The sequence below is a fragment of the Heliangelus exortis genome, chromosome 6 (assembly GCF_036169615.1).
Source record: "Heliangelus exortis chromosome 6, bHelExo1.hap1, whole genome shotgun sequence".
Classification (NCBI taxonomy): domain Eukaryota; kingdom Metazoa; phylum Chordata; class Aves; order Apodiformes; family Trochilidae; genus Heliangelus; species Heliangelus exortis.
The window spans coordinates 30,271,007-30,298,140 of record NC_092427.1 but is presented as its reverse complement, the minus strand read 5'-3'; the positions used below and the strand labels follow the sequence as shown (position 1 = coordinate 30,298,140).

The following is a 27,134-nucleotide window of genomic DNA, read 5'->3' as shown; positions in this document are numbered from 1 at the left end:
TAAGTGAAGCAAAGGATGTAGTTCCATGTTTGAAATATGAGGATCCCATGTTTAGTGATATGTACAACTCACACAGCATGAATAAGGCAGGCAATGAAAACGAGAGTTGGAGAATTAAAGGTTTGCAGTGGAAGCAGTGGATTTGCTACTATTTATGTGAACCTGAGTTCCCAGAACAAAGCAGTTTTTGCTTTGCAGCTCTAGCTTGATTTTGTAAAAGATACACAGGTTGTGCAGAGGAAACTGATTTGTAAACAGCTGTATCTGTGGCTGTGTATCTACTTTGGAACCACTCTGACCCATCTGCAGAGGCTTACGCACTTTTTTTATATCACAGATATTTAAAGATTTAATTTCATTGTCTGCAGTGCTATTTTTGGGTATCTGAAATGGGAGATCCTTATTCAAAAAAGAAAAGAAGAGTAGAAAGTGAAAAGCATTTTCTAAAAACTGGATCTTCTATAAAACTTTTGAAGGTGGGAAGCAAAACTTTGAGGATATTCATGTATCATCTTAGAGAATGTCATAAAAGCTATCCTTTCTTACCTTCATAACAAGCTGTGTCCCAGTGTTGGCTGCTACATACCATATCTTATGCCTGCAGTATTGATAGGTATACTTTTTATTCATATATAAGATTAAGCCTAAAAGACTTTTTTGTTGGCTTCAGCTTGATTCTTCAGGACAAGCCCTTTCATTTTTAACTGTGCTGAAGCTCTGTTACAGAGGTATAAATACTTTATGTTAGATTTAAAAGGAACAAGGAAAATAACAGTGCACTGAATGTGGTGATGCCTGTAACATGGATTGTGATTGCAGACAGCAATGCAGAATGGAAGAAGTTATCTTTCTACAGAAGAAAAGGCTCAGGAAGATGGTACCACTGTATATAAATGAAGGGAGGATGTAAAGAAGATGGAGCCGGGCTCCTTTCAGCGGTGGTTGGTGACATAGGCAGGAGAGAGCAGACAAACTGAACACAGGAGATACTGTCTGAACATAAGGAAATGCTTTTTTACTATAAAGGTGACAGAGCCTGGCAGAGGTAGCCCAGAGAAGTTGTGGAGTCTCCATCCTCTTAGACACAGTCCTGGGCTAATGGCTGTAGGTGACCCTATTTGAACAAGGCAGTGGGACAAGACGACCTTCTAAGTTCCATTCCAACCCTAACCATTCTGTAATCTTGTCATACTGAAACACCAGGTTTGAAATGCTCTGCACCATTGCTAATGAATGACTAGGATATTACCTTTTATTAGCACAGGCCAGCAATTTGATGTTCTCTTCGTTTTTAAGAGGTTTTTTTGATGCTCAGAGCATCCTAGGACATTTTCCCAACAGGTTATCAAAATACATGGCTGCCCAGTCATAAAGCCTTTTAGGTTATTCCATGAGCTCAGTGTAAATGTCACACTCTTCTGAAGATGAATTTCTTTGTCAGGAATGCTACATAAGGCAAATAAATTAACAACATGAAAAACAATGAAGCAAAACTGACAGTAGCATGATGTACTTATTTTTTCATGTTTTATCCTCACGAGTGCTTCCTATAAGCCAAGCTGTGGCTTCTAGGTGGACAGCTTGGAAGAAATATACTCTGATTGCCCTTGGAAACAACCAAATATAAGGGCAGATTAATAATAAAACAGCTAATGCATCCCTGGGGAAAGATACACCTTCTGGTATTTTATTTTACACATTTTTCTGAAACGTCCTTTGGTCTAAAGACTTGCAGAAGCTTTTGACAACAGACCTATGGACAGAGTGTGAACAACATATTGCATCACTTTGTTACTTATGGTATTCACAAAGGGCCAATTTATCTGGCCCAATTTCCAGAGCTGATAGTATTTTCAAAATTTAAAAAAAAAAATAAAGGTGCAGAAATGTAAAGACAACTTAATAAATTTATATTTATGTGAGATTGATACCATGCTGTTTTAAAAATCATTCTTGGTTCTCATTGACATATTCAGGTATCTAAAATTTTAAAGAATCTGGGATATGAGCTCAATTTTTCTCTTTCAGCAAAATTTTGCAGTGGTTTCTGTGGTGGTGTATCAATAAAGGAAACTGAGAGTTAAATCTCAGTAATTCCAACTGAATTGTATTTCATATTTGTAAAATTACCGAGACTACTGCAGTATGCAGCAAATGCACACAGGACCATAAAATCAAAATCTAATTAGCCCCACTTTGTGTTGTATTTGCTTAATGTTAACTTTCTCAGAGCTGTAATTTTTTCCTTTAGCCATTATAGCAGTTGAATTTTAATTACATTACCAACAAAAAGCTCATTAACGTCACATAATTGGCAGCAGTTCCAAAAAAACCTGAACTAATTGAGTATTTTCTGAAGACTTCCCATCAAAGTATAATTTAACCATTACAAACAGCTTGGCAACTACATTTACATAAAGATGTGTCTGAGGAATGTTCTCATGTGTGGAAAATCAGATTTGATATTGCCATTAACAAAACGAAGGAAGCTGTTACACAGCAGATCACTTCCATATTTTAATTATTTTGGCTAAACCCCACGTTTTTGTCAAGAGGGTCAAATGAAACCCCTTGCTTTTGCACAAAGAAGCAGCAACCAATCTCTGACTGAATTAGGAAGCAGCTTGCTTTGTAGCAAGGCTATTCCACAACCTTTTTCAGTTATTTTTTACTCTCACTGGCTAAGACCAGAGATGAGATACTGTGTTAGACAGACCACAGTTGTTATACTGTAGACTAACTCAAAATTGTTAATATGTGTTACCTGAGAATAATTTCATCTACAGTGGATCTCTGGCCAATTACGTTGTTCCTATTCTTATATTATGACAGGACTGATTTAATCTCTACTCAGAAGAATACAAGTATTCCAATCACTATAAGCCTCTAGCATTTTTAAGACTCCCTAAAATAGTTTCATTGGAAACAAAGAAAAGAAAACATGCATAATCCTTTGATCCTTTCTCTCCAGTCTGGGATGAATAACGCTGAGATTAATTTTAATGCTAAGGTGATGATTAGAGATTAAAAACAGGTCAATAGGTTGCACATGTTATGAGCACAGGGAGAAAAAACACTGAGATAAAATAGCTACCATATTTAAACCTTAAGGCTAGGATTTTTGCAGAATTGAGGTTTCAGTAAGAGTTGAGTAAAATTTGAACACAGCATTTAATATTCTGGAAAAGCATCCAAACATCAGCTTTAATATTATATGTTCCTATCCCTGCTCAGATTCCCAAGAATTTGGAAAAAAATCTTGAGAAACTGGTTTTTGTTAGGATGCAAATTAGGTACTTGCATTGATTTCTTTGTCCTTTCCCATTTTACAGTTGTAGTTAACAAATGCAAGCATATTGATTTGGCAGTATGCCTTTGCAAGGGACCACCTACCTTTGGATTGTAGAATGAAAGTTTAAGAAAGATGGCAATAAATGCACATGGCATTTTACATACTGATTTTATTTTTTTCTATCAAATGTGTTAAGTGTACGAAAACATGTATTAGCATAACATTTGCTAAAATACATTATCAAAAGTGGATGTAAACATCAGGTTTAAAACTTAAAAATTCCTGTTACCAATTCACCTGAAAACGATATAACCTGTTATACAGTTATCATTGCATTCTTCCAGAGATGTATCAGGCACCTTAGCATGCTCTGAACAGCCTGCTTATTATGACAAAGAAAAACATTGTTTGAGGAAGTGAGTCATATGTGTGTATAGATGCTTGCTGGAAAGGCCTGGAATTCCATGGTTCTGGTCAGTATACCACTGAAAAAGAAAAGAAAAAAAAAAGAATCCATGAACTCCCTGTGTTATGTTTTCAGTTCTGCCATATTTAAATAAAACAAGAACTTTATTTTATTACCATATAGAGGGAAGCAAATGCCTCAAGAAAACAGAGGGACTAGCTAGTATTTTTATCAGCTTCCAATATATTCATATTCCTGCTAAAAAAGTTTCTAAACCTTCTGTAATTTATGAGTAAGCATGACTGCCTCAGTACTAAGAAGTCAGTTCTACTAAGTCAGACAAAAGAGCTTTGAGATGGTCCTAGGGATGAAACATCCTCAACCTGTTGCATGGCCTTGGCAATGGGAGGGTCACAGTCTTGCTTAGGAATACTGGGCTCTAAGCAGCAAGCTTCCAATCCTTCATTACAGCATGAACATTATGAATGGTGTACTGTAAATAAAATACCCATATGAATTACTCTCTTAGAAATAACTGACATTTCACTGTAGCTGAAATAGAATGGCTACAACTGTGTCCAGTACTCTGGATATTTGTTGAAATAACCCAGGTTTGCTAAAGATCAGTAAAGGAGTGATGTGGAATGCACAAAAGGGCCTAGAAACCGCAAGCACAGGGGGATCCCTGTGTGATCCCTTTTTGGGGCATTCATGGCCCTGGGAAAGTGGAATCAGGCAGAAAGCCATTACATTTGACAGCGGGCAAACTCTTTAGTCAGTAGCCCTGAGAAAAGTGCAGAAGCAGAACTTAGCATGTAATTCAGAACTACCTTCCCCCTATTAATTCCTAATTTATATCCCCTAACTTCTTGTCTATGTGTTACTCTCATATGTGTTACCCTCTGCTACCCCTAGAAAGTTTTGCAGAGAACTTGTTTTTTTTTCTGATCCTGGATATAAAAGGTCTTCCACCTTTTTTGTTTGTTTCACCTCACACCTGTGGCAAGCACGTCCAGGTCAAGACAGATTCTGCTGGAACTCGTGATGGTTTTCACCCCAGACACCAGCTCCTTCCTCTTTCTCTCTTTTACTCGCTACCACCAACTTTTGTGAGGAGGCTGGACTCTTATTCTCCTCCCTGGCTCATTTTAAAAGCCTCAAAGTTATTCTTGACAAGAGATAAATACTGCTAGCATTCAAAGGGCAAGAAGGAAGAAAAGAAAATCAAACTAAAACCAGGCAAATACTTTGAAGAAGAAGTTACTTATAAAGAGTAACAAAAGCACAAGTAATTACCAGATTTTTAAAGCATGTTCACATGAATTGGTTTTTAAAAACATCGCCAAATGTGAGATAAGCTTATTGATAAAGCTATTAACCACTGCTGAAAATGAAAAATAGTCAGTTATTTACCATTGCCTGAAAATCCACTTGTGCATTTACCAGAGCTTTTGCAATTTGTGCTGAGTTCTGAAAATGTACATTATCTGAAAAAGGAAAAAAAGAGATTGTCTGTTGAAACATGTAAATACCACAAAGCATAAAGTTATAGTCCATTAAATTGTGTCCAGTAATTATCAAGAATTATATAGTTGATATTATTAAGAATAAATAAGGGTCTTATATCATATGGAAATCTACCAAAGCTCTAAGTACTGACCCTAATCAAAGGCATAAAAAGATGCTTAATGTTTTTCAAACAAAGTGATCTGGCTCTGTATTTGTACTGCCTTTTGCAAACCTCACCATCTGCTGTTCCATGGATGAGAAGGTACTCTACATTTTGGAAATTCTTTGCTCTTGCCATCACAGTTGAATTCTGTTGAGAGGAAAAATGAACAGTTCAGCAGCTTCAATTTAAACTGTTAAGTCATAGAGCTCAAAGGCTTTCATTACCTTGTAGAACAATAATCAAACAGCTGGATTGACATAATAATGCCTGCAGTGTCTTCCTATCAATCTGAGATTATAACAGAAGCCATGTATATTTAGTTTCTTTTCTAAGGGCCAGGTCACAAAAGCACAGCACTTGCCATGTATCATTCCCTGAACACTAATTCCTGGCTACCCAGACAGCTCTAACAGGGCAGTTTGGCACTGAGCATTTCTGTTTCTGAGTTGGGATGGTAAACAGGGAATGAGAACATGGTTAACAGGAGTCTTTCCACAAATTTATTTGGGTTTTAATTCAGACTTCTCTGTATCCAGAGTTGGTATGTGTGCTGCTAGAGGAAGCTATCAACTTCCTATCAATGTGAAGAAAGGCATCCTGTTCCTGGTAGGTGAAGCTGTTCTGATGCTTTAGTATCCTGATGATGTTATTATCCGAGAGTTAAGTGTGCATGAATCTGTTTGCATACCCCAGCTAACAGTACCAAATAAAACCTCACAAACATCTTCATTTTAACATCTTTCACATGAATTCTTACCTAGGCTAATGGTTTACACTGGCAGAACTCTTTGACTTGTCCAGGTGATAAAATCAGGATCCTTCAATTTAGCGTATTTTAATGCTAAATACAAATACAAACTCACAAATTACTATGGAGACCTGAATTTCACAGCAGTAGTTTATTTGTTACAGGACTACCACTGTCTAAGCTGGTGGGTCATTTTCTTTTTTCACAGTTCTACTTGTCCATGGAAGAGTGATTCAAGTTTAAGGCAGATCAACACAGGAAAAGAATTCTCACCTTGTAGTGTTCAAGATTATCGGACTTTACAGGAAGACCCATGAATCGTTCTGTGTAGATTGATGCTGTGACATTAAAGAAAAAAAAACCCAAAGATGACGAATGTACAGATATTTCTGTGCCTCAAGTGACATGTAGCAAGTTGTTTATTTTAACCAAATCTGTTCTGTTTGATTTCCTCATAATGCATAAAATTCAAACATATTTAAAAAGAAACAATTATGAAGGTTAATTAATAAATATCCTCCAAACCTTCCTTGCAGAAACAGTGGTTTGATACTAATCTGTGGAACCAACAGAAGGTTTTGTGGACAAAGGTAGTTAGATGATAGTGTTTTATGCTATTGGGTTGAACTCCACAAGTCAGCTGAATGAGCCTATGTACCAATAGTGGTTCATGGTGGAAAGATGAGGCAGACTATTTTTGACACTTAATAAGAGAAGCTGAGCAGAATTCCAGCCTGGGATGTGTTTGTGTATATATAGTAAATATGGATATTATGTTGTCCTTTTCCTATTGAAAAGTTCTGTGCAGCAAGGAGCAGGAAACAATACAGGCTTGCAACAAAAAAGTAATACAATTGCTGCTCAGATCTCTTTAATTCCTTTTTCTAATTACTAGAAACTAGACTCCTTATGAATGGCTGGCATTTCTACAGTATTCTGAGACAAATTCTCCATTCTTTTCTATACATATAGCTACTACAAGACCTCAGAAGTCAGCAGAACTGCATTATACTGACTAAGCAGAAGATTTGGCTTGTCAGTTACTGAGGAAGAAAATGGACACAAATTGTGAATTTTAGTGTCACAGATCTAATGCTTTAGCTATACATTGTCTCTGCATGCAGTTTCTCTTGCCATCTTATAACTTGGCTGTTATAAACTCTGAAAGAAAATGGAGGTGAGTGTGAGGATTTCAGAAATAAGATTATGGTCCAGACAATAATGTGTGCATCTAAAAGAAGGTGGGACAGAATTTAGAAGCTCTAGGGGACACTACATCTTTGATATATTGATACTTAGAGGCTCAGACATGTAGCATCCTGTAGTTTTGCCCTTAACACAGGTCACCCTAATGTTTACATGATCTGCTTGACAAAGCTCGAGAGTCATAACTTCCTTCTGTTTCATTCCTTCCCTCTTTCCTTCCTTAGCAGAGGTAGTTTTGCATGTTTGGATATTACAATGTGTCTTTACCAAGATTCTTCAACTCCCCCCTGAGAATTCATCTAAAGTAGAGATTGCAGTGGTGTGGGTCTAATATAGTTCAACTTAAAAGCTTCATTCAATTTGTAATGCTTGAGGAAATGTTTATATCTCTTATTTTACTGAAGGACTTCTGCAAAAATAGTGCTTTATGCCTGCATTCTGGAAATAATTCTGCAATCAAGAGTGAAAATGTCTTTAAAAAAATCTTCATGCCAGTGAAAATACGAAGACTATGCTTCCTGTGTCATACAAATGTTTTTATCTTTGTTTGCAAAACACAGTAAATACAAGGAATGTCTGTGCTAGCAGTCAGGGAAGGAATCTTTCCCATTTAACAAAAATTTTTTTCATAACTAAGACTTCTTTGCAAACGACCATATGCTAAGTAAATGTGTTCAAAGTGCTACATTTTGCTCACTGAAAACATGCATACCATAGTTCTTTTTTACACTAAGGGTCCTTTACCCCATGCCAAAAGCTTAACAGGTCTGCAAATAAGCATGAGTATGCTCCTGCTTTAGTCACACAGTAATGGCCTGGGCATATTCTCCTGGAGTTGTTTCCTTTGAAACAATTTGGAGCCTAAGTTGATAAATATAATTAAAAATATGTCTTGTAACAAAACAACACAGACGGTGTGGCTGAGAAACATCGAAAGAGAAATTTTTACTTTCTTTTTAAAATTGTATGAGACTTAACTGACTCTCTTTTCCACTGCTTTTGGTAAATAACTTTGCAGACATCAGAGATACTGATTCCTGACAGATATAAATTTCAGTATTTGAAGTTGAAGTGCAATGTGATTCCATTACTGTCATAAAAATAATTTTTTTTTTCTGAATTCAGTGATACTTAGGCACATCACTTTGGAGCACAGCAGTTTATCAAGAGGGCTTTACACACTTACTGTTACAGATGTGCAGATGGAATTATCGGGTAACTTCTGTGTGACAAAGTCTGTTCCAAACTTCTAGGTGTAGTCAGTTACTTTCAGCAAGATAAAAATTAAACTTAAAAACATTGCAAGTAACTAGACATAAAACTCTTAGGAATTTAAGTTTCATATTGCCCGTCTTCTGCAATGATTTAATTTAGAAAGTAATTAAATGCTACATCTTGCTTCAAGTCAGTATTTATGACAAGTTTCCATACCATAATATTGCCAGCTGGAAACAGGAGCCACAGCTATTCCACATTTAAAAACTCCACTTCCAGATCCAAGTGCCAAAGAAGTTACATATCCACCATAAGACTAGGAAAAAAACCACAGACAGTTTAAAATTATTGGTGAAGTATCATTTTGTTTCCTTAATCTAACTCATATAAATTAATTCCAAAGTAAATATTTTGCTTTGAATGCCTGGACGACAAAGCAACACAAGCTTTTATTTATTTATTTTTTTTTAAAGAACTTAGATATTACAGATGGGTCTGTTGTGATTTCTTGTGAGAAAGATTAGACAATGTTAGTGAATCACTTATTTTTTGCAACTTCTTTAATGCTTATCACTGCATCCTGCTCTTATTACCACTTAGGATCTTGGAAAACTTCAAGTTGGAAGGGTCCTTCAAGGTAATCTAATGAAACCTCTGACTCAAAACAAGGCTAACTTCAGTTTTACACGAAGTTGATCAGAGTCACATCCACATTACATAGTCTCGCTACTCAATTTGTTTCAATGTTTATCACCATTGCCATAAATTTTTTTAACTACACAAAACATCCTTTGTGGCAACTTGTGTTCATTGCCTCTCATCCTTTCCATGTGCACCTCCAAGAAGAGTTGTAGATTGTTTTTTCCCCTCCCTTAACAAGCTACTTAGTTTTTTCTAATGATTGACATGTTGAACCAACCCCATCATCAGTAATAATAAACTCAACTACTTGAGACCTTGAGGTTGGACCAATTCCTCTCTACTGCCTGTTACTTACTGGCCTGATTCCTGTGACCCAGCAAGGAAGAATAAATTAATAACTGGAAGTTAGGTGAAGTAGTAAGTAAACCTGGGTATTAGAATAGCTCTGTGGAACTGTGCAGGGGTAGCTGCAGGGCATTTGTTTTGGCTGTCCATAGGATATGGAACAGGGGTTGGAAAATGTATAAAGTTGGAAAAATTGTATAAGGTTTTTGGGAAACAAGGAATTACTGATTACTTTGGAATGGAGGAAGAGATAAAAATATGAGGTGTGTCATACAGAATTCTGAACCTTATCAGTCTCAGCAGTTGCATAGAAAAGACTAAGGGAAATAAGCAAAACTATGAATTTCATTTTTTTTTTTACAAAATTAAATTAGTCTCTCCCTCCATTTGACATTCCAGCTTGAAATGACAGTAAGGGATATGCTAATGGAAACAATAATTTTTACAATTTTTCCAGCTAATTTGATTGGCTCATTTTATCTTTTAAAAAATCAGTCCATAAGGTGAAAAAGCAGAGGATTGGGATAAGGCAGATGAGATCTATATACTGCAACAAGAAAAGATAATTCAAAATCTGAATTGCTCTAGCAGTTTTTTAAGATATTTTGTCATCCTGAAGTGTTTGGTGAGTCTGAGAGTACGATGAGTTGCATAGTTCATGTATACCTGCCAAGCTCCTGGATATATGTATACATTTATACAAGAAAACACCTCTCAACTCTTTTCAAAGGTTATAGACCAGAAAATGGAATAAGAAATAGAAAAATATGAAAAAAAAACCCTGACAGGTTTCACAACTGCGCTGTTATTTGAATATTATAGCTACTGAGCTCATGTGCTGTCTAAGATCAGGCAGCTTCTGCAGATATAGATGAACTGAATCCACACTGGTGTGTTTTTGGGCAAGCCTCGTACAATGAAACTGGGCCAATGAAAACAAACAAAAACCGGCAAAAGCATAAACAAAACAAAAAGTGACATATCAGAAGACAGATCTCAGTGCATAAGGGTAGTAATAATAATTAATAATAAGGACTTCCAGCTATGAAAGGTTCTGGAATTGTTACAAAGAAAAGTGCCCCAAAACATCAAGGATGAAAAATAGACTGGTGAATTACTTGGAATGACTCCTATACTGTACAATTTTTTCTACTTCTTGGTGAAGCTGTCAGTGCTGTACACCCCTTAGACCCACAGTCATCCCTACTGACCATTTCAAAGTCAGTCAAGTATTCAGTGATTCAGAATGATGCAAGGGTCACATTTTCTGCTGAGAGATTTTCATAGGACTTTTCTCATTATTTTTATCTCAGATTAGAAAGGAATAATTGAATTTTGACACCATGCCAGTAAATTCCTAAGTTAAAAGGAAAGACAATTAAAATATCTCAATTTTCTTAAATTTAAGAAGTCCAAACAATGTATTTGACCTAGCTTTTCAGAATTCCCTCCTGAGCTGCCAAAGATCCCTTCCTGGGGTCCTACGTTGTAGCAGTTGCATAGAATCATAGAAAGTTAGGGGCTGGAAGGAACCTTGAAAGATCATCTAGTCAACCCCCCACTGCCAGAGCAGGGTCACACACAAGCGTGTCCAGGTGGGTTTTGAATGTCTCAGGGAAGGAGATTCCATAACCTCCCCAGGCAGCCTTTCCAGTGCCCTGTCACCCTCACAGTGAAAAAACTCTTCCTGATATTTATACAGAACTGCCTATGCCCATTGGCACTTGTCCTATTGTTAGTCAGCTCTGAGAAAAGCTTGACTCTGTCGTCCTGGCACTCACCCTTTACAAATCTATAAACATTAATGAAGTCACCCCTCATTCTCCTCCAAGATGAAGAGACCCAGATCCCTCAGTCTCTCCTCATAAGGGAGATGTTCCACTCCCTTAATCATCTTGGTCACTCTGTGCTGGACTCTTTCAAGCAGTTCCTGATCTTTCTGGAATGGAGGGAGCCCAGAACTGGACACGAGATTCCAGATGCGGCCTCACCAGGGCAGAGTAGAGGGGAAGGAAAACCTCTTTTGACCTCTCTACTAACCTCCCTTCTAATACAACCCAGGATGCCATTGGCCTTCTTGGCCACAAGGGCACATTGTTGGCTCATGGTCATCCTTCCATCCACCAGCAGCTCCAAGTCCCTTTCCCCTATGCTCTCCGACAGCAGCTGGGGTTGTTCTTTCCCAGACGCAAGACTCTACACTTGCCCTTGTTGTAATTCATTAAATTTCTCTCTGCCCAACTCTCCATTCAGAGGTTGTCCCTCTGAATGACAGCACATCCTTCTGTGGTGTCAGCCATCCTCCCAGTTTTGTGTCATCAGCAACCATGCTGACAGTACACTCTATTCTCTCATCCAGGTCATCAATAAATTGAATAGCTCTAGCAATGTACTAACAGGAACTATCCCCTTTGACAACACCATCAAACACTTGTAGGAGAAATTTTGTACAGATTTAGGACAGAATAAGGAAGTATTAACAAACTAAATCACAGGATTATTTTAAAATGATAGAAAAATCCCAACCACTTACCCAGCCCCATATTGCTATTCGTTTCTCATCAATAAAACCCATTTCTATAAATTTCCTGTGGAGAATAAAATCACAGAAATTAATGCACTGTTGCAGAAGATTGTTAATACTATAACAAATTAGTGAAAAATACTTTTACTTTCATTTTTTTCCACACATCCCACCAATCTGACAATCAGCATAGCATGTATGATTTCTACAAAGTATCAATAATTTAATTAATAGGTATCTCAGAGGAAAAGGATAATAATTTTTGTGGGTGAGGACTCTGCATAACAGGCCTTTTGGCAAAGAAATTATTTTTTCTTATACTTAGAATCCACATGGAAATTTAGTCCAGACTAGATTAAACCTCATATATTTACACTCATGTTGTGCATGTGCACATATATATGTGTGTGTGTGTATGAATATGTACAGACATATGCCCAAGTGCCTGCACACAAAAAAGTTCAAAAATGGTACTGCTGATAGCCACATTTCATTTGCCATAGCTCTGCCTTCCCACAGTCTATCACCGTTTTCATCATATCCATCAATATGTTCAACATGATAATTTTACAAGGATGTGATACTATGATCCCTGAAAAAGCACAGTATGAACCTCTGAGATTAGAAATTTCATAAAGCAAGAAGTTTTCTTTTTTATGAGCCTGAAAAGTGAAGAGCACGTACTTCTACTATAATAAAAAAGAATACTGAGGAAAACATCTTCTAATACTCCAAATACGCATGAACTTGTACTGGATGAAGGATGCACCTTGCTTATGCACTCAGTAGTCAACATGTCAAAGAGATTAATAAATAACAGGTCTCTTACAAAAATCCTGCACCAAATTTTGAAGCTGTATTATCAGACCTGTATTAGCAACAGCAAAGAGAAGGGGGAGGCAAAAGACTACACAGGTTTTGGAGTGAAAGAGGAACAAAATAGGTCGAGATACATCCCACACACACAGCAGCAGCTGATGGCCTTCTTTTACTAGGACAAGCATGAGTGACTGACAGCACCCAAACCACGGGATCCTAACTGGGTGGGACAAATTTAGAAAAGCCAAAAGATTACTCAGCTTTGTTCCATTGCTGTCTTAATCCCTGAGGCTCCTCCTGCAGATAAATGCCTCTCCAAGAACTTCCCACTAGAGTATAGGATCTTCTATAAAAATTGTGCATCTAAAACCATGTGTTTGATCAGGAAGATGGAATGCAATACATTTAACTGAAAAAAATTTAATTTAGGTGCTGACAGAAAACTGGGAAGTGTGAAGTCTGAGGTCACTTCTTCACAGCCTGTCTCAGCAGATTTTACAACTGCAGAATCAGTTTAACTCCCCTGTCTCTGACACTTTACGTTTAAGTGACCATTCAGAATAATAAAAAACCATTCTCTTCCTTCTGATAAAGCATGCTATTGCATGCAAAAATTTTTGAGAAATAAAATCAAATCATGTATTAACAGAAAAATGTTAAATGATACACAGCTATTCTATTTTGTTTATGACTGAAAAGGATAATGGCATGTTTATATCAGTGAGGAGGCATTGAAAGGGAGAGCAGCAGATACTCTCTTCACACACACTTGCAAATGCAGGGAAACAGAGAAAACTGTGGAAACCTGGACTACAACATCCAGTTTTGAGATAAGCTACTCAGAGTCAAATCTGTTACTGGGGTAAAGAGGGTATTTACATTTGCACCTGGAAATCTATTAGTGCTCTGATGGGCCAAATTCCAGAGCAAAGGTTACACTAATTACTCCTGTGTGGCACACCAGTGGGTCCAAACTAACTTCACTTCAGCAGTGCTAATGCATCTGTAAGCTTAACAGGCAGCTTTTCTTTACTTCAACTTTCACATCCTCCCAAAAACTCTGCTTAGAGAATTCTTTTCACTTGAAGAACTTTAAGTGTTTAGATCCAAGGGAGCAACTCTTTGGGAACAACTACCAGAGGACCTCAGACTGTTGCATCTGTTTGTATCCTAAAATAGCATGGAAGCAAACTAATGACTATCAGTGACCTCTACAACACTTTTGTCAGGACTCAATTTTGTAGCACTTCACATTTGACCTTTAGCTAATTACTGTGGTACATCACTGTGGATTTTTGGCTTACCTCTCCCCACTGACACATGGATCTCTTTAGGCCTGGGACTGAAGCCTCTGATTATGCTCTTATAAAATGGAAGTGGTGAGGTCCAAAGGTGGACTTAGTAGTATATGGCCTTTACAGACCACACAAAACATCACTGACATCAAGCACTTTAATATTTTATTTCTACAAGTCTTTTTGTCTTATTTCCCGGAGACCTCAGTTTCCAGAAGAGAGGCTGAGAAGTATACTTAATATTTTTTTCACATTACTTCTTGTACTTTTGTAAGTAAAACAGTTATACAAACAGATACTTTACTTACTTCACTGCTGAGATTTGATCCTCAACTTCATAGACTCCTAGTTTTCGATATACTGCATGTAAAATCTTGTCACCTTGATAAGCTGTCCCTCTGCCATCCACTAGAGCAACAATAATTCCCTCTTTGCTTGCAAGATAGGTTATCCAGCTAATACTAAATGTTTCCTTTACATTCTGACTGCAAGGTCCTCCATATCTGTGGGTGAAAATTCACATAATTTCAGCTCATGTTTAAAAATTTATAAATGATTACCAGATACTGGGCTATAGCTTTAGGTACGTCTTGCATTTTCTGTACAAATATTTTACTATATCGCTGTGGCTCAGAGTGTTCAGTAAACAAACAGTTCAACTACCATTTTCATATACTTGTGAGCTTTTTGCTATCTGAAATCCATTTTAATCCTTCAGGTCCTATGCCTTAATGACATCATTAGTTTTAGCTTAGACTACAGGATGCAGCATCAGGTCCTTGTCCTAAGGAAGAGTCACATCCCAAAGACCGGATTCTTTCCACTCTGAATTCCTTAGGTCAACAGCCCCTTTTGGTGCTTTTCTGCATTTGATCTCCACATGCAGTCAGCAATGAAAAAGAAAACAGGAGAAAAAAATACACTTTCTAATCATGCCCCAGACCTTTGCTTCAATAGGGAATATCACGTGTAGGAGCTTTGAGCAGAACACACCCCACATGGCTGAGCAATGCAGCGAGACTCTCCTCATGAGAATCACCTAATGCAAATTACACATTTGACCTCAAGGACATGACTGACTTAATCTTCTACTCTAAGCTTCATTCAAACATACTTAACATTCTTGAAACGTTGGATTATCACTGACTAATAAAAGATGATGTAAGGTTTATTACACCCACCTTGCCCTCCTTTCTGCCACTCATTTTTTTTTACCACTGCAATTTCTGTTGCCTTTCCCATATGCAATAGATTAGATTCCCGTCAAATGCTTTTTACAAGGAACATTTGATCAAACAAGGCAATCTACATGGATTAGAGATGTTTGGGATTTTTTTCTTAAAAAATGAAACTGACTCTTGTATTTTTTCATATTAACAAAGCTGAAATTAATAATTTCAGACTGCTTAATGATAAATAGAAGAAGCAACAGAGTTAAGAACACAACAGCCCACATGTTTATCCTCTTTCTTCCTCTGAGGGACTAATCTTTGCAATATTAAGATTATCACTAAACCCCTCTCATTTCTATTGAGTTGAATTTCTATTCAAGAAATATATTAAAAAAACCACCATAATTAAACAGAACTAAGTGGTTTTGCTTTTGCTTCTTAAAATGTTGCAAATGTCCTAGGTTTTGTTAAATTATAAGAAGTATGTTTTCTGACAAAACAACAGCATTCAAAGAAAGAAAGTGTTACATACACCTGAATAAGCAGAGGGTACTTCTTGGATTTATCAAACTGTGGAGGCAGAAGCATTTTGTACCACAAGGCTAGAAAAGACATCAAAATGATATTTTTAATGATTAGTATTATTGTTCCAAGTATAACTTAGACTTTGGTGTACAAGCATATGAAAAAGAATTAGCACAAAACACACAATGTATGAACATTCACTGCACTGATGCAAGTGACTATCGACCTGTTGAACAAATTTTGAACAAAGAAAGCATTTATTTTAATTTAGCTATGCATAAAATTATTCTTTCACATGACTTTTAGTTCTCAGTTTTCAGGTGCCTAGAAAAACACAACTAGGAATATAACTGATGTTAAGATGATGAGAAATGAGTTTTGGAAACTTTACACTTACTCAATACTGTGGAATGATAATGAGTTTGTAAGGTCACTCCTAAAAACAACATTACGTGCAAGTCAATGTAACGTGTTACACGAGAACAGCAGTTTACATTTCACACTTTATTACTGCCATACTATAATGGTTTCACATGATATGTAAATACTTCACCAAAACATTAAAAAATAAAAAAGCCTGCATTGTGAAGCAGAGATGTACTTAAACTACTATTTTACTGAGAGACCCTGACATACAGACAAATTGGTTGTTATCAAACAGGGCAGAACCAGGCCTCTTCTTCCTAAAGTGACAGGATAGCAAGCTTGTTCTACAGAAAATGATACTTACTGTAAGAAAATGAGGAACAAAAAGTATAATAAATACGTGTAATTCTTACTTATACCATCCACTTCAAGTTTATTAATTTCCTCTTTTGGAAGTTTGATCCCTTGCAAAGCAGACTGCAATTCCCAATTGTCTTCCAGTACTCTGAGCTCTAAGTAAAAGAAAATCCTGAATTATTAACTAGTTTATTATTGATTTCTCTTCATTAATTGAGACTCCTTTATTTTCTACTACCAGAAAAGAAAAAAAATCTGCTAAATTTTATTAGCAGAGTAATGAAATCAACTCAGGCACTTCTAATTGGGCTTGATCAAGCAGAGCTAAATAAAAGTAAAGCACTGGTACTATAGTGTACAAGTATTTGTTAGATTTTTATAGGATGTACACTTTGCAATGCAAATCATTTCACATGTTGCCTCTTAGTGTTACGAGTCCCAGATATTATGAAGAAACTCATTTTTCCAGAAGAGCCCCTGTCCCAGTTTTGTAATTATGGTGGGATCTAAAAATGCAAAATTCATACCATCATGCAAAACACAATCCTGTATCTCCTCTCTTGCTTGCCACAGTAACATCATTATAACCTCTGAGCCCCTCGGGCAGTGCGGTTATGTGCACAGATATTTGGAAATATCTTGTTTATGGGTTAATGCAGGAAATCCAGTTTCTTAAGGAATTGTGGCAAACTGATCCCTGGTGCTTAACCACTGTACAGTACATTCCTACACAAAGATACTGGACTTATCATATAACTGTTTTTAGTTATATATTACTACATGCTTAGAGAACCTCATATATATATAGATAGTATTTAAAATTTTTGTTTTATTAGCTTTAGTGCTCACTGTACATTTTTAAAATTTTAAAAGTACTATTTGGAAGTTAGTTAACTTCCAGCATAGACTGTAGAACTATATTTTTTTTAGTTTACTCTTTTTTTTTTTCCCCTTAGCGGCAACCATTTCCTGTTTCTGGAAAGGATGAAAAAAATACAAGTACTTCTTGGTATTTCTTGAGCAAAATAGTGCCCAAAACATGCAAGAAAGATAACACTTGAATTTATTCTTTCAAAATACTCTTGATAAGTTCTGCAGATTCAAGTGGGGATATTATGACTGACGATCATCCTAGCATTGGATACTCACCCAGACTCAGCTGAACCCTTTTCATCCTTCCCCTTACAATTCCTGAAACTTGCCCATTAACACAAATGACTTATAGGTATGCTGGAAGGAGTCTCCAAACTGCTGTATATTAATTTAACTGCGTGCCTCCTCCTAAAATTAATGGGTGATCTATTTTCAAAATTTTGCCAACTGCAATGAAAATGGATCTACTAAAAATGGTTCTGCATGAGAGAAGAGATTATGAAAGCAAGACACTTAAGGTAAATTAATTAAAAAAAGGTGATGAGAAAGTCAAAGAGGAGCCTGAATTTGTTTTTACTGCTGAAGAATGTAGCACAGCAGATTGAAGCCTCATGAAACTGTGATGAAGATCCACTGAATGGAACTGTTCCCTCCTGCAGAAAGGTTAAAAATCCACATATTTGTAGCTGTGCACTTAGCTTTGTTTCAAGTGTTAGCTTTGTTTCATAAGAAAGTAATACATGCCCTTGATACTCAAGGTGATAATGAATTACAAAGAAACAGAGATCTATGACAATGGAAAAAAAATCATGCATTAGCTGTACTTAAACCATAAAAGCTGTTTAAACCTGCAAAAGAAATACCAGGAGAACAGTGTTTTTATACAACAATTGCAATAGATTTGTTGATCTATACTATCTATCTCCAAACATGTACGAGTGGTTAAAAACTAATATACTTAACTATATTGTGGTATTTGTCTTCCTCATATTTTTATGTCTTCTGACAAAACCCAATTATAGTGAGTTATAAATATGGGCTGAACTGTAAGGACTCTGGCACTAGCACTACCAGTGCCTTTACACTGATTATTGGGGAAGAAAAAGGAAATACCACATCACTCAAGTCTTTTACAGGACAATGCTAATTTTCATAATATTTCAGGACAAGAACTTTCAGCTAAGAAAGAATTTTTATGGAAGAACAAGGCACACAGAAAGAAAACTCACAGTAGAGAAAACTCACTCTCTCTACTGTAGAGAAAACTCACAGTAGAGAAAACTCACTAACATCTTCATGTAGCAAATTCTTGTGGTGTCCAATAAATTTCCAAATTCCTATAAATAGTGCTCTGTTGCCTTTGATGTAGGGTAGGGCTGCTTCATGAAAAAACTCTGAAAGTCTTGTGTTCATCCAAATGTGAAAAGGAACAGTTTGGAAATTACAGTAGTATTTTGTACAAAGTTTGACTTGATATTTGGAAGACAAAGAACATTTGCCAATGTTCATTGCATCTGTAGTGTGCAAACAAAAAAAACCTCAGGATGCTATAGAAGCGTTTGACTCAGGAATGAAAATAAAGGCATTGGTGTCTACATTGACATTTCAACTTTACTAATTAACAGATCTAGAAAGATACTGGATATTTTAATCAGAAAAAAGACGAAACACTTCTAGATCACAATTCTAATTATTGTACTGGAGGATATGCATAGTCAATATAGTGAGAAAAACATTTGCTCAGAAACAGGCAGAATATTTGCATTACCTCTATCACCACGGTTCTCAAAAAGAGTAGAAATGGGAATTCCAGGACCTGTTGTAAGAGTGATAATGCAGTTTATAGTTTGATGCTGGAATTTGGTGGTGAAGTGTGTATTTAATTAACACTGGTAACTGACAAGTGTTAAAGAGCTCAAAATTGATACACAAATCTGAATCTTCTCTGCTCTATAACCCACTATACACTGCTGCATGAAATTAAAGTATTGTGTGTACAGACTTGCACACACACAGGCACTGCTCAGCAAACATAACAGAAGTAACTTTAAATCTAGTAACAAACTCTCCCTCCCTAGAGGTGAAGTGACATCTAGTTAATAACTGAGATGTGATTACACAAGGTGAATGCAGAATTAACAATGTGAAACATTCTTCTGAGAACATGTCACATCATATCTGTGAAGGTGAGTGGCTTTCATATGGTGATGACCTTAGTGCCTACTTTGTGGGAGAATGATTGAAAGGTGTTATTATTTGCTACAGATGCTTCTCTGTTCAACGGAAGTTCTAAGGAACTCTTCAGCTGATCATTCAGGGCAGAATCAGAAGAACATTAAACTTTATATGAAATACGCAAAAGGAAAACCTTGGAGATTTTTCTTTCTGTTTTTTAAATTGTGACTTCACTGTTCTTTGATTACACCAGGGGATGAAACATAATAATAATAATTTAACAAACTTCTACAGAACTAGGACTTCATCTAATACTTCGGCATTACAAGTGGTATCAGTGTTCATCTTATTGAACTTTTCTCAGTTTAGTTATTAAAAATATTCTCAGGTAGTAAATGCGACATTTTGTAGTTTTAATAATTTCAGTTAGTAAAACATGCTGAAGTAGCTTCTCATAGCTAACTTTGATCACATGAATTGTACGTTTTCTATGTTTCTGAATACTGATCTTGCTGCTGCAAGGAAATATGATTTTAACAATTCAAATAGGAATCTCTTTTCCACCATGAAGGGCAACATTTTTGGTGAAAAAGTAAAAAAAATACAGAGTGAAAATGTATTTTCAGAAACATCTTCCCACAATTTCTGGACATGGTAAAGTTTATTTCTGTAAATTTCTCCTGGTTTTTGTAAAATTTCTATGATTCTTCTAGCTATCATTTGAGATGATCAGTATTATCTAGACCTCTGATTAATTTGAAAGAACAATGTTTGCTGAAACACTGTACATACCATAACAGATCAAGGCATAATACTTCGAACGTTCACTGAACCTTGCTGTATAATACTGGCATCTCTCTTTCCTTAAATTGCAAGTAATGCATAGTTTTCTGATAGGTTTACTTCCAATACTGATTCTAGGAAAGAAATAAAATAAAGCAATATTTATTTTGCTACAACTAACCACGTGTTTGCCTCACATTGTCGAACATATGCACAGCACTTTCAAAATGGTTCAATTTAAAAATGTTTTCCCTTTAAACAAATTCTTTTCCCAAGAGTATATTTAAACTTTGGATGCTATGTTTCATCAATTCTCAGATAAAATCTAAACCCAAGATTTAGCTGAAATACCTTGTGAAATTATACCTTAAACATCTTAAAACTAAATTATTTTACTGACAAATCCAGATCTATCTTCTATCAACCTAGTATTATTAAGATAATGTTGATAACACTTACTTGTAAATATTCCTCCTTCCTGGGTAGCCTTCAAATTCATTGCTTGAATAGAAGCTGTAAATTCATTTATATGTTAATAAATTATCCATAAAGTGATGACCTATGAACCAGCATAAAGATGAAAAGTTGTCTTTAAAGTTAACCTAGACTTTTTGTGACTTCTGCATATAATGAAAGAGTAAGTTAAGTTTATATACTATTCATTTTATTATATCTTTGCTCAAACTTTGAGTAGATGACAGAGAAACGCATATAAATAGGAGTTCTATATTAATTCTTATGAGGTCATCACTCCAATTAGATAAGTTGCATTGATCTATACAGTAACCTGAATGAGAGACCATAAAAACAGAGATGACTGAAGTAATTGCAAATTGTACGAGGATTAACCATATGCTTAAATTTAAGCATTCCTAAGCAAGTCTCTTTGAGATGGGAGGATTTAAAATAAATAGAAAAATGTGGGCAATCTGCAAACAATCTCCCAACAGTAAACCAAGTTTGCAAACTTGTGCAGTGCCTTTGCATGAAAATTTATTATGGATGTATTCAGACACACAAAAAAATATACCTAGTTATAACTTGATGAGTTAACAAATAGTTTTCCAACTATTGCTTTTAGTGACAGCGCTCACAACCTGTTCTCTTCTTAATGATACTTACATTGCATCATTTGTTACTCTGAAAATGTATATTGCCTCCCATTTCCCACTTGTAATTTGGATTGCATTCTCCTGTGAAGCAAGATACATGTTATGGAATGCTGAAGAATTATTTAATGAATTTACAGTACATCAATGTAGAACACTGCTTGACTTACCACAGAGCCATTGATGTAATGAATATGCTTATAACCACTTTTGTCACTAAAAATTTTGTAGTATGAACTGCTGTCTGATGTAAAATATGGTGCAGAAACAAAGAACTGAAACAAGGGAAGAAAAATGGTAGATGAAAATAAGTAAGAGTATCCAAGATGTTTAGCAGATTGTAATACACAGATTAAAGTAATAAGGCTAGTTAGTAAGTTCAGATGCAAGAAAGTACTTTGCACAAGATTTTACCTGGGATATTCCATCTCCCAGTCAGTACATATTACAGTTTCTAACCTGTGATCTCAGACTTATTAAGCTTATAGTATACATATCTCAAGTAGCTCAGAAATGAAACCTCTCTACTTGTAAGTGGAATAAATTCTATATTCTGAAAGACTTTTCTTTAGATATTTAAAATAGGTAGACTTTATTTTAAATTTTTTTTTCTGAATACAGATAATGGTCATGAATTGTGCCAGACTGAAAATTCACTGAGCAAATACAGTAAAAAAAAAAAAAAGGCAGATAGCCAGATACTATGCCTAACACTGCATAAAAAGTCTCAATCCTACACACCACAAGTTTCAGCAGTAGTATCATACGACTCAACATGGTGCTTCACATTTCAAAACACTTCTCTAAAGATCCAGAAAACTGTAACTTTTCAAAATAAATACAAGAAAACCTACTCCGCCTGCCCATCCTGTTTGACTCTCTTCTATGTGTTGTTGATTCTGAAAAACAAAATTGAATGTACAGTCTTTTAAGAATTCAAGAATTTAAAGAAATACAAAATCTTCAAATAAAAAAACCTGAAGGCATCTATAAAAGACTTTCAGAATACTTGCTATAAAGGTTCAAGGGCTTGAAGGTTGCCTGAGGTAAACAGTATTACTGCATTAATACCATTATTTTAGTTTAAAAATCTGAAATAATTAACTTTATGGAACATTTTCACTGAAAAGAAGAATTAACAAATACTTAGTCTCGTGAGTTTTTTGAGTAAATAACAAGAAAAACAATTTCGGGAATAACAATAAAAATCTGTGTTAGACTCTCAGCTGGCTCACATGACATGTTTCCTTCTATTTCAAAGCTGAGATGTTGATTTATTGCACTGGATAATGTGACTACTAGTTCTAAATCTTTTGAATGTAAACCTTAGAATCCTTAAAAATGCAAGCCAAATATTTTAACTAAGTATGGAGAAATTAAGGTCACCATATTTGGTGGTCTGCTTAGAGATATTATAGGGCCTGATTTTCAAAACTTAAAAAAAAAATCAGATCGTAAGCATAAAGAGATCAATACCTGCTGCAGCTAGCTGTGTTTTCACATTTTTATTTATGTTATAAAGTTTCTAGCGTATTTTCAACGCAGACTTTTTCACTAAAGAGTGTAATATCTTGTTGTATTGAGCAGGTGATTTAATATTTAACAATTCCGCATTCAGTCAATGTATTTCTTGTTTTGTCTTACAAACTTTTCTTCATACTGTTAATTTAATATAGTATTTCTTTGCAGTCTGAAATAAATTCAACAAGTTTGCTTTCTAGAGAAAATGAATTTGTTTCTTTAACCCCAATTTCATAAACATATGTCTAGCTTTTACTCCCATGAATAGTTCCACTAAAGTCATATTGATTTCCATGGTCTATTCACATGAGCAAGAATTGAATACATGAACATTTTTGATGAGTTGACACTTTAGAAACTACACGTATATTATATTTTGTTATTATTTCAAGTACATAAAGCCTAGCACTTTTATGTACATTAAGGACTTGACTCAATCTGAAATCAACAAGAGAACTATTTTTTGCCAATGGAAACATAGAGATTTACTTTCTAACAGCAAATAGAGCTAATGCAGCACTCCCATCTGTTCACACTCCTTCAATTGGCCATTTGTGCAAACTTTAATGTGGTAAAAGCATTGTATCACTGTATAAATATAGAATTATAGAAACATCAGTAGTGACTCAATAAATAAGATTTCATGGAGAAATGCAATCAAACAAGGATCATGAACACAGTCCTGCAAGATGTTAATTGTTCTGGTCTGGTTCCAGCAAAGCAATTAAGCACATGCTTAATTTTAAATACCTAAATAGACCTACAGAAATAAATAAAACTGCTTACATGCTTAAAGTTAAGCTTGTGTTAAAGTACTTTGGTGGATTGTGGTAGAATCCCAGAACCTTTGATTTTTCTGTATGTTAAAATATTTAGTTATTAAAATGTAGGTTTCTTGGAGGCAAGATAGAGATTCAGTGTTAATGTACTTATGAAGAAAACACTTACAAAACACGTATTTCTCTGTGTAAAATTACATCAGTGGTAATATTTTTGAAAGAATAGGACCTTAGCTTCCTTTTAAATTTGCAACAATTTTTATATCATAGAGGAATAAAAATTATTTGCAGATTGAAAAAGGATGTCTCAATAAAATATGAATGTACTATTTCTCAGTTATACAGGCCACTTTTATAAGTATTCTTGCCTTTTATTTCCCATTATTTCAAGGTTTAAGACTAATGTTAATTTTTTATAGGTGTTCTGCACCTTAACCTCAATAAACAAGACATGCAAACATCACCAATGCTAAAACACAATAAATGAGACTTCTGTACTAGTGTTACTGACATTCAGGGTTACCCTTTCCTTCAGGATCTATATAATTTTATCAGTGTCTACAGTCTTCAGTCTTTACAAGGTCTTTAAATAATATTCTTTTCATTAAGGTTTCTGTATGTAAGATCTATAGCTACCTATATGTAGATATAGATAGCTAGACCATTTCAGCTTCTGCTTGACAGGGTTTGGCTTTTCCTCCAAACTGTCCTAATGATAGAACGACACACTGAAACCAAATGTAAAGACACTCTTGCAATTAGCTGGAAGTTTTCTTTTCAGATCTGAAAAAGGGACTGTGTTTCTGTTGCCTGATTTCTCCAGCTGTATGATTTGATAAAACAGAAGAATTTCTCCCTCTTGAAAACCTGCCTTGCTTTTAATCAGTATATTCTTTCAACAAATTTAGCATTAATCATAACAGACTTTCATGATTACCTTTTATGATCACTTCTGAAGGTGAGGGAGCAGGAAGAAACTAAACAACAGCACTGAAAGCTGCTCAACAGCTTATTCTTGTTGCTTTGATTGTTATTTAAGCCTCATTAAAAATATTTTTCATCCCTCCCTCAGCAATTAAGATATTGAAAAAACAGCTAAGAGATGAGTGTGGTCCCACAGTGGAAAATACAATTATGGCAGGCACACAAGTATTTTGTGAAAGAATTTAGGGCAAGATTAAATATACTTCTGCAAGTAAGTCAGAGAAACCTATATGTGACCAGTAGATGTTAAAATAGTTATGTAAATGGGAGTAGAAAATGCTAATTTCAGCAAGTTAAATTTCTGTTTCCAACTTTATTACCTCTGGACAGTCCCAAGTATTTGAATTTTCTTTGAAGTCACAAATAGCTAAGACTGAAAAATTCTGGATTCTCTTTAGCCACTGCACACAGATTCGACTGTCTGTTACCCAAGTAAGCCAAGTAAAATAGTGATCACTAAAAAATCCAAGAAAAAATAAGAAAGAAATGGTGGTTGTTAAAGAACAGGAATATAAAAGCATATAAATAATATGCAACAAAATATATAAAAGCTACATATTGTATCCCCCATATTGTGCTGTGGAAGACAGCAAAGTTTCCATTGTCTTACATAATTTTTTTTTGTCCTATGCAATAATTTATCACATGGACAGACAGAATCAAAATACAGTATTTCTAGTTAGGTTCTGATCCATGTAGGAGATGAATATAGCACTTCAGTGTTAGAAAACAACCCAGAGGCCCAAGTATTTAAAAAAATGGACAAACGCTTTTTTTTTAAAAAATGGACAAATTTTTTTTTTAAAAAGAGAAGTCATATTTGAGGGCACACTACCTCGATGCTATGACTGCAGGAACAGGCACCTCCTTAGCACCAAATGCCTCAGGGTTTATAGTGTCTACAATAAACACCTTTACAGTAGGATTCTTAGCCCCAGCCTTAAAAGAAAATGTATCAGGTTATTCAAATTATGCTCTGAACAATAGAGAACAAGGAAAATTACAACACTTTTTTGCAGGAAAGAAGACAGGTTACAATGTATTCAAATGTAGTCTTATAAGATCTCAGAGTGACACCACAGCAGTAGTATGTTACTTACCTTTGCATCATTTCAAATATAAAGAAGAAACCTTTTGAGCCCCCCCTTTATTTAGAGCAAATATGCTTGATGGGAACCAGAGTTCTATCTGCAGTGTGGATCTCTGCAGCACCCACTACACTTTGGCATAAAACTCCAGGAGTATATTCACATGATTTCAAGTGCTCTTTGACATCCCAGCTGCGAAATAAAATGGTGTTGTTTAAACTTATTTCATGCTTGCTTATTCAGGGCATACATTATTAGTTTTTTAATTCTCCTCCATGTGGGGTCTATACCATCCAGCTTTACTTCAGAATGTAAGGTGAGTAACAGGTGAGTAACTTTTTAAAATACATTAACATGATTTCCTGCAATCACATGAATGTGACAAGAGTCAGGAGAACTCTCTAATATACGTGCTGAAGAAATGTCAGCCCCAAACCTTCTTGTCTTAGATTTGGCACTTGAAAGTTAAAATCCAAAGCTCCTTGAGATTAAAAAGCACTATGAAATGTGCAAATAAGATGAAGCCACCACAAACTTTATTTTTGAAAACAAAACACGTCTCATAATTCATTTACTGTAATTTAAAGTAACAGCTGCATAGTAAGCACATCACAATAAGTGAACTTAGCTGGAAAAAGCAAGGCTGGATCATGCAAGCATGCACTTTTTTCACATGGTTTTTACTTACATGAGTAATGCATTTCACGGATATTACACATATAAACTATTGAATCTACCTATACCTCCTCAGAATTTCATCCAAGTTTGTTTTCTTTCATTAATTTAGGCCCCAATGTATTCAACCACTGTAATACAACCATTTTTTAAGCACAGTTCATTTTATCATTGTCATAACTAATTTCTATACATAAAATAGGCCAAAAGAATGAGAAAACTTACCTTTGGGTATGGGATAATTATTTTCCTAGGATACTGGTCCTCACCAAAATATGAATATTCAATAACTGGTATGTCAGAATCATTAAATTGTACATATGCTAAATATTTCCCACTTGGAGACCACCACAGTGCATATTTTGTCGCTAGCATTTCCTCTGAGGAAAAAAAAATTGTATTAGTTTATCATTGTAATTTATCTTCAAATCTATTCTGCTTTTAGAAACCTAGATATGTAAGGAGAGTTATAATAAATAAATAACACCATCCATTGAAATACATCTCAATTCTGAAAGGCCTTAAGAACTCAGAGCAGGTACACAGTTGCCATTTAACTCCCT

General features: G+C 35.4%; 1 protein-coding gene across 3 annotated transcripts in view; it reads right to left on the bottom strand.

Moving 5' to 3' along the window:
* Positions 1-3,443: 3,443 nt before the first annotated feature.
* The window catches only part of FAP (fibroblast activation protein alpha), a 35,748-nt gene continuing 12,057 nt past the window's right edge, over positions 3,444-27,134 (bottom strand). The window contains exons 9-26 of one of the 3 annotated variants that reach the window (XM_071747503.1): positions 26,797-26,951; positions 25,644-25,747; positions 25,129-25,264; positions 22,379-22,423; positions 21,695-21,799; positions 21,538-21,608; positions 20,875-20,928; positions 20,425-20,549; positions 19,226-19,273; positions 16,641-16,739; positions 15,869-15,938; positions 14,473-14,667; positions 12,060-12,114; positions 8,756-8,855; positions 6,392-6,456; positions 5,445-5,517; positions 5,112-5,185; positions 3,444-3,777 (exon numbers count right to left, since the gene is read on the bottom strand). In XM_071747503.1, the coding sequence (XP_071603604.1) occupies positions 3,679-3,777; positions 5,112-5,185; positions 5,445-5,517; positions 6,392-6,456; positions 8,756-8,855; positions 12,060-12,114; positions 14,473-14,667; positions 15,869-15,938; positions 16,641-16,739; positions 19,226-19,273; positions 20,425-20,549; positions 20,875-20,928; positions 21,538-21,608; positions 21,695-21,799; positions 22,379-22,423; positions 25,129-25,264; positions 25,644-25,747; positions 26,797-26,951 (1,673 nt within the window). In that variant the 3' untranslated portion in view covers positions 3,444-3,678. The remainder of the gene's footprint in view (positions 3,778-5,111; positions 5,186-5,444; positions 5,518-6,391; positions 6,457-8,755; positions 8,856-12,059; positions 12,115-14,472; positions 14,668-15,868; positions 15,939-16,640; positions 16,740-19,225; positions 19,274-20,424; positions 20,550-20,874; positions 20,929-21,537; positions 21,609-21,694; positions 21,800-22,378; positions 22,424-25,128; positions 25,265-25,643; positions 25,748-26,796; positions 26,952-27,134) is intronic. The other 2 variants (XM_071747504.1, XR_011726574.1) reach the window with 2 other exon arrangements.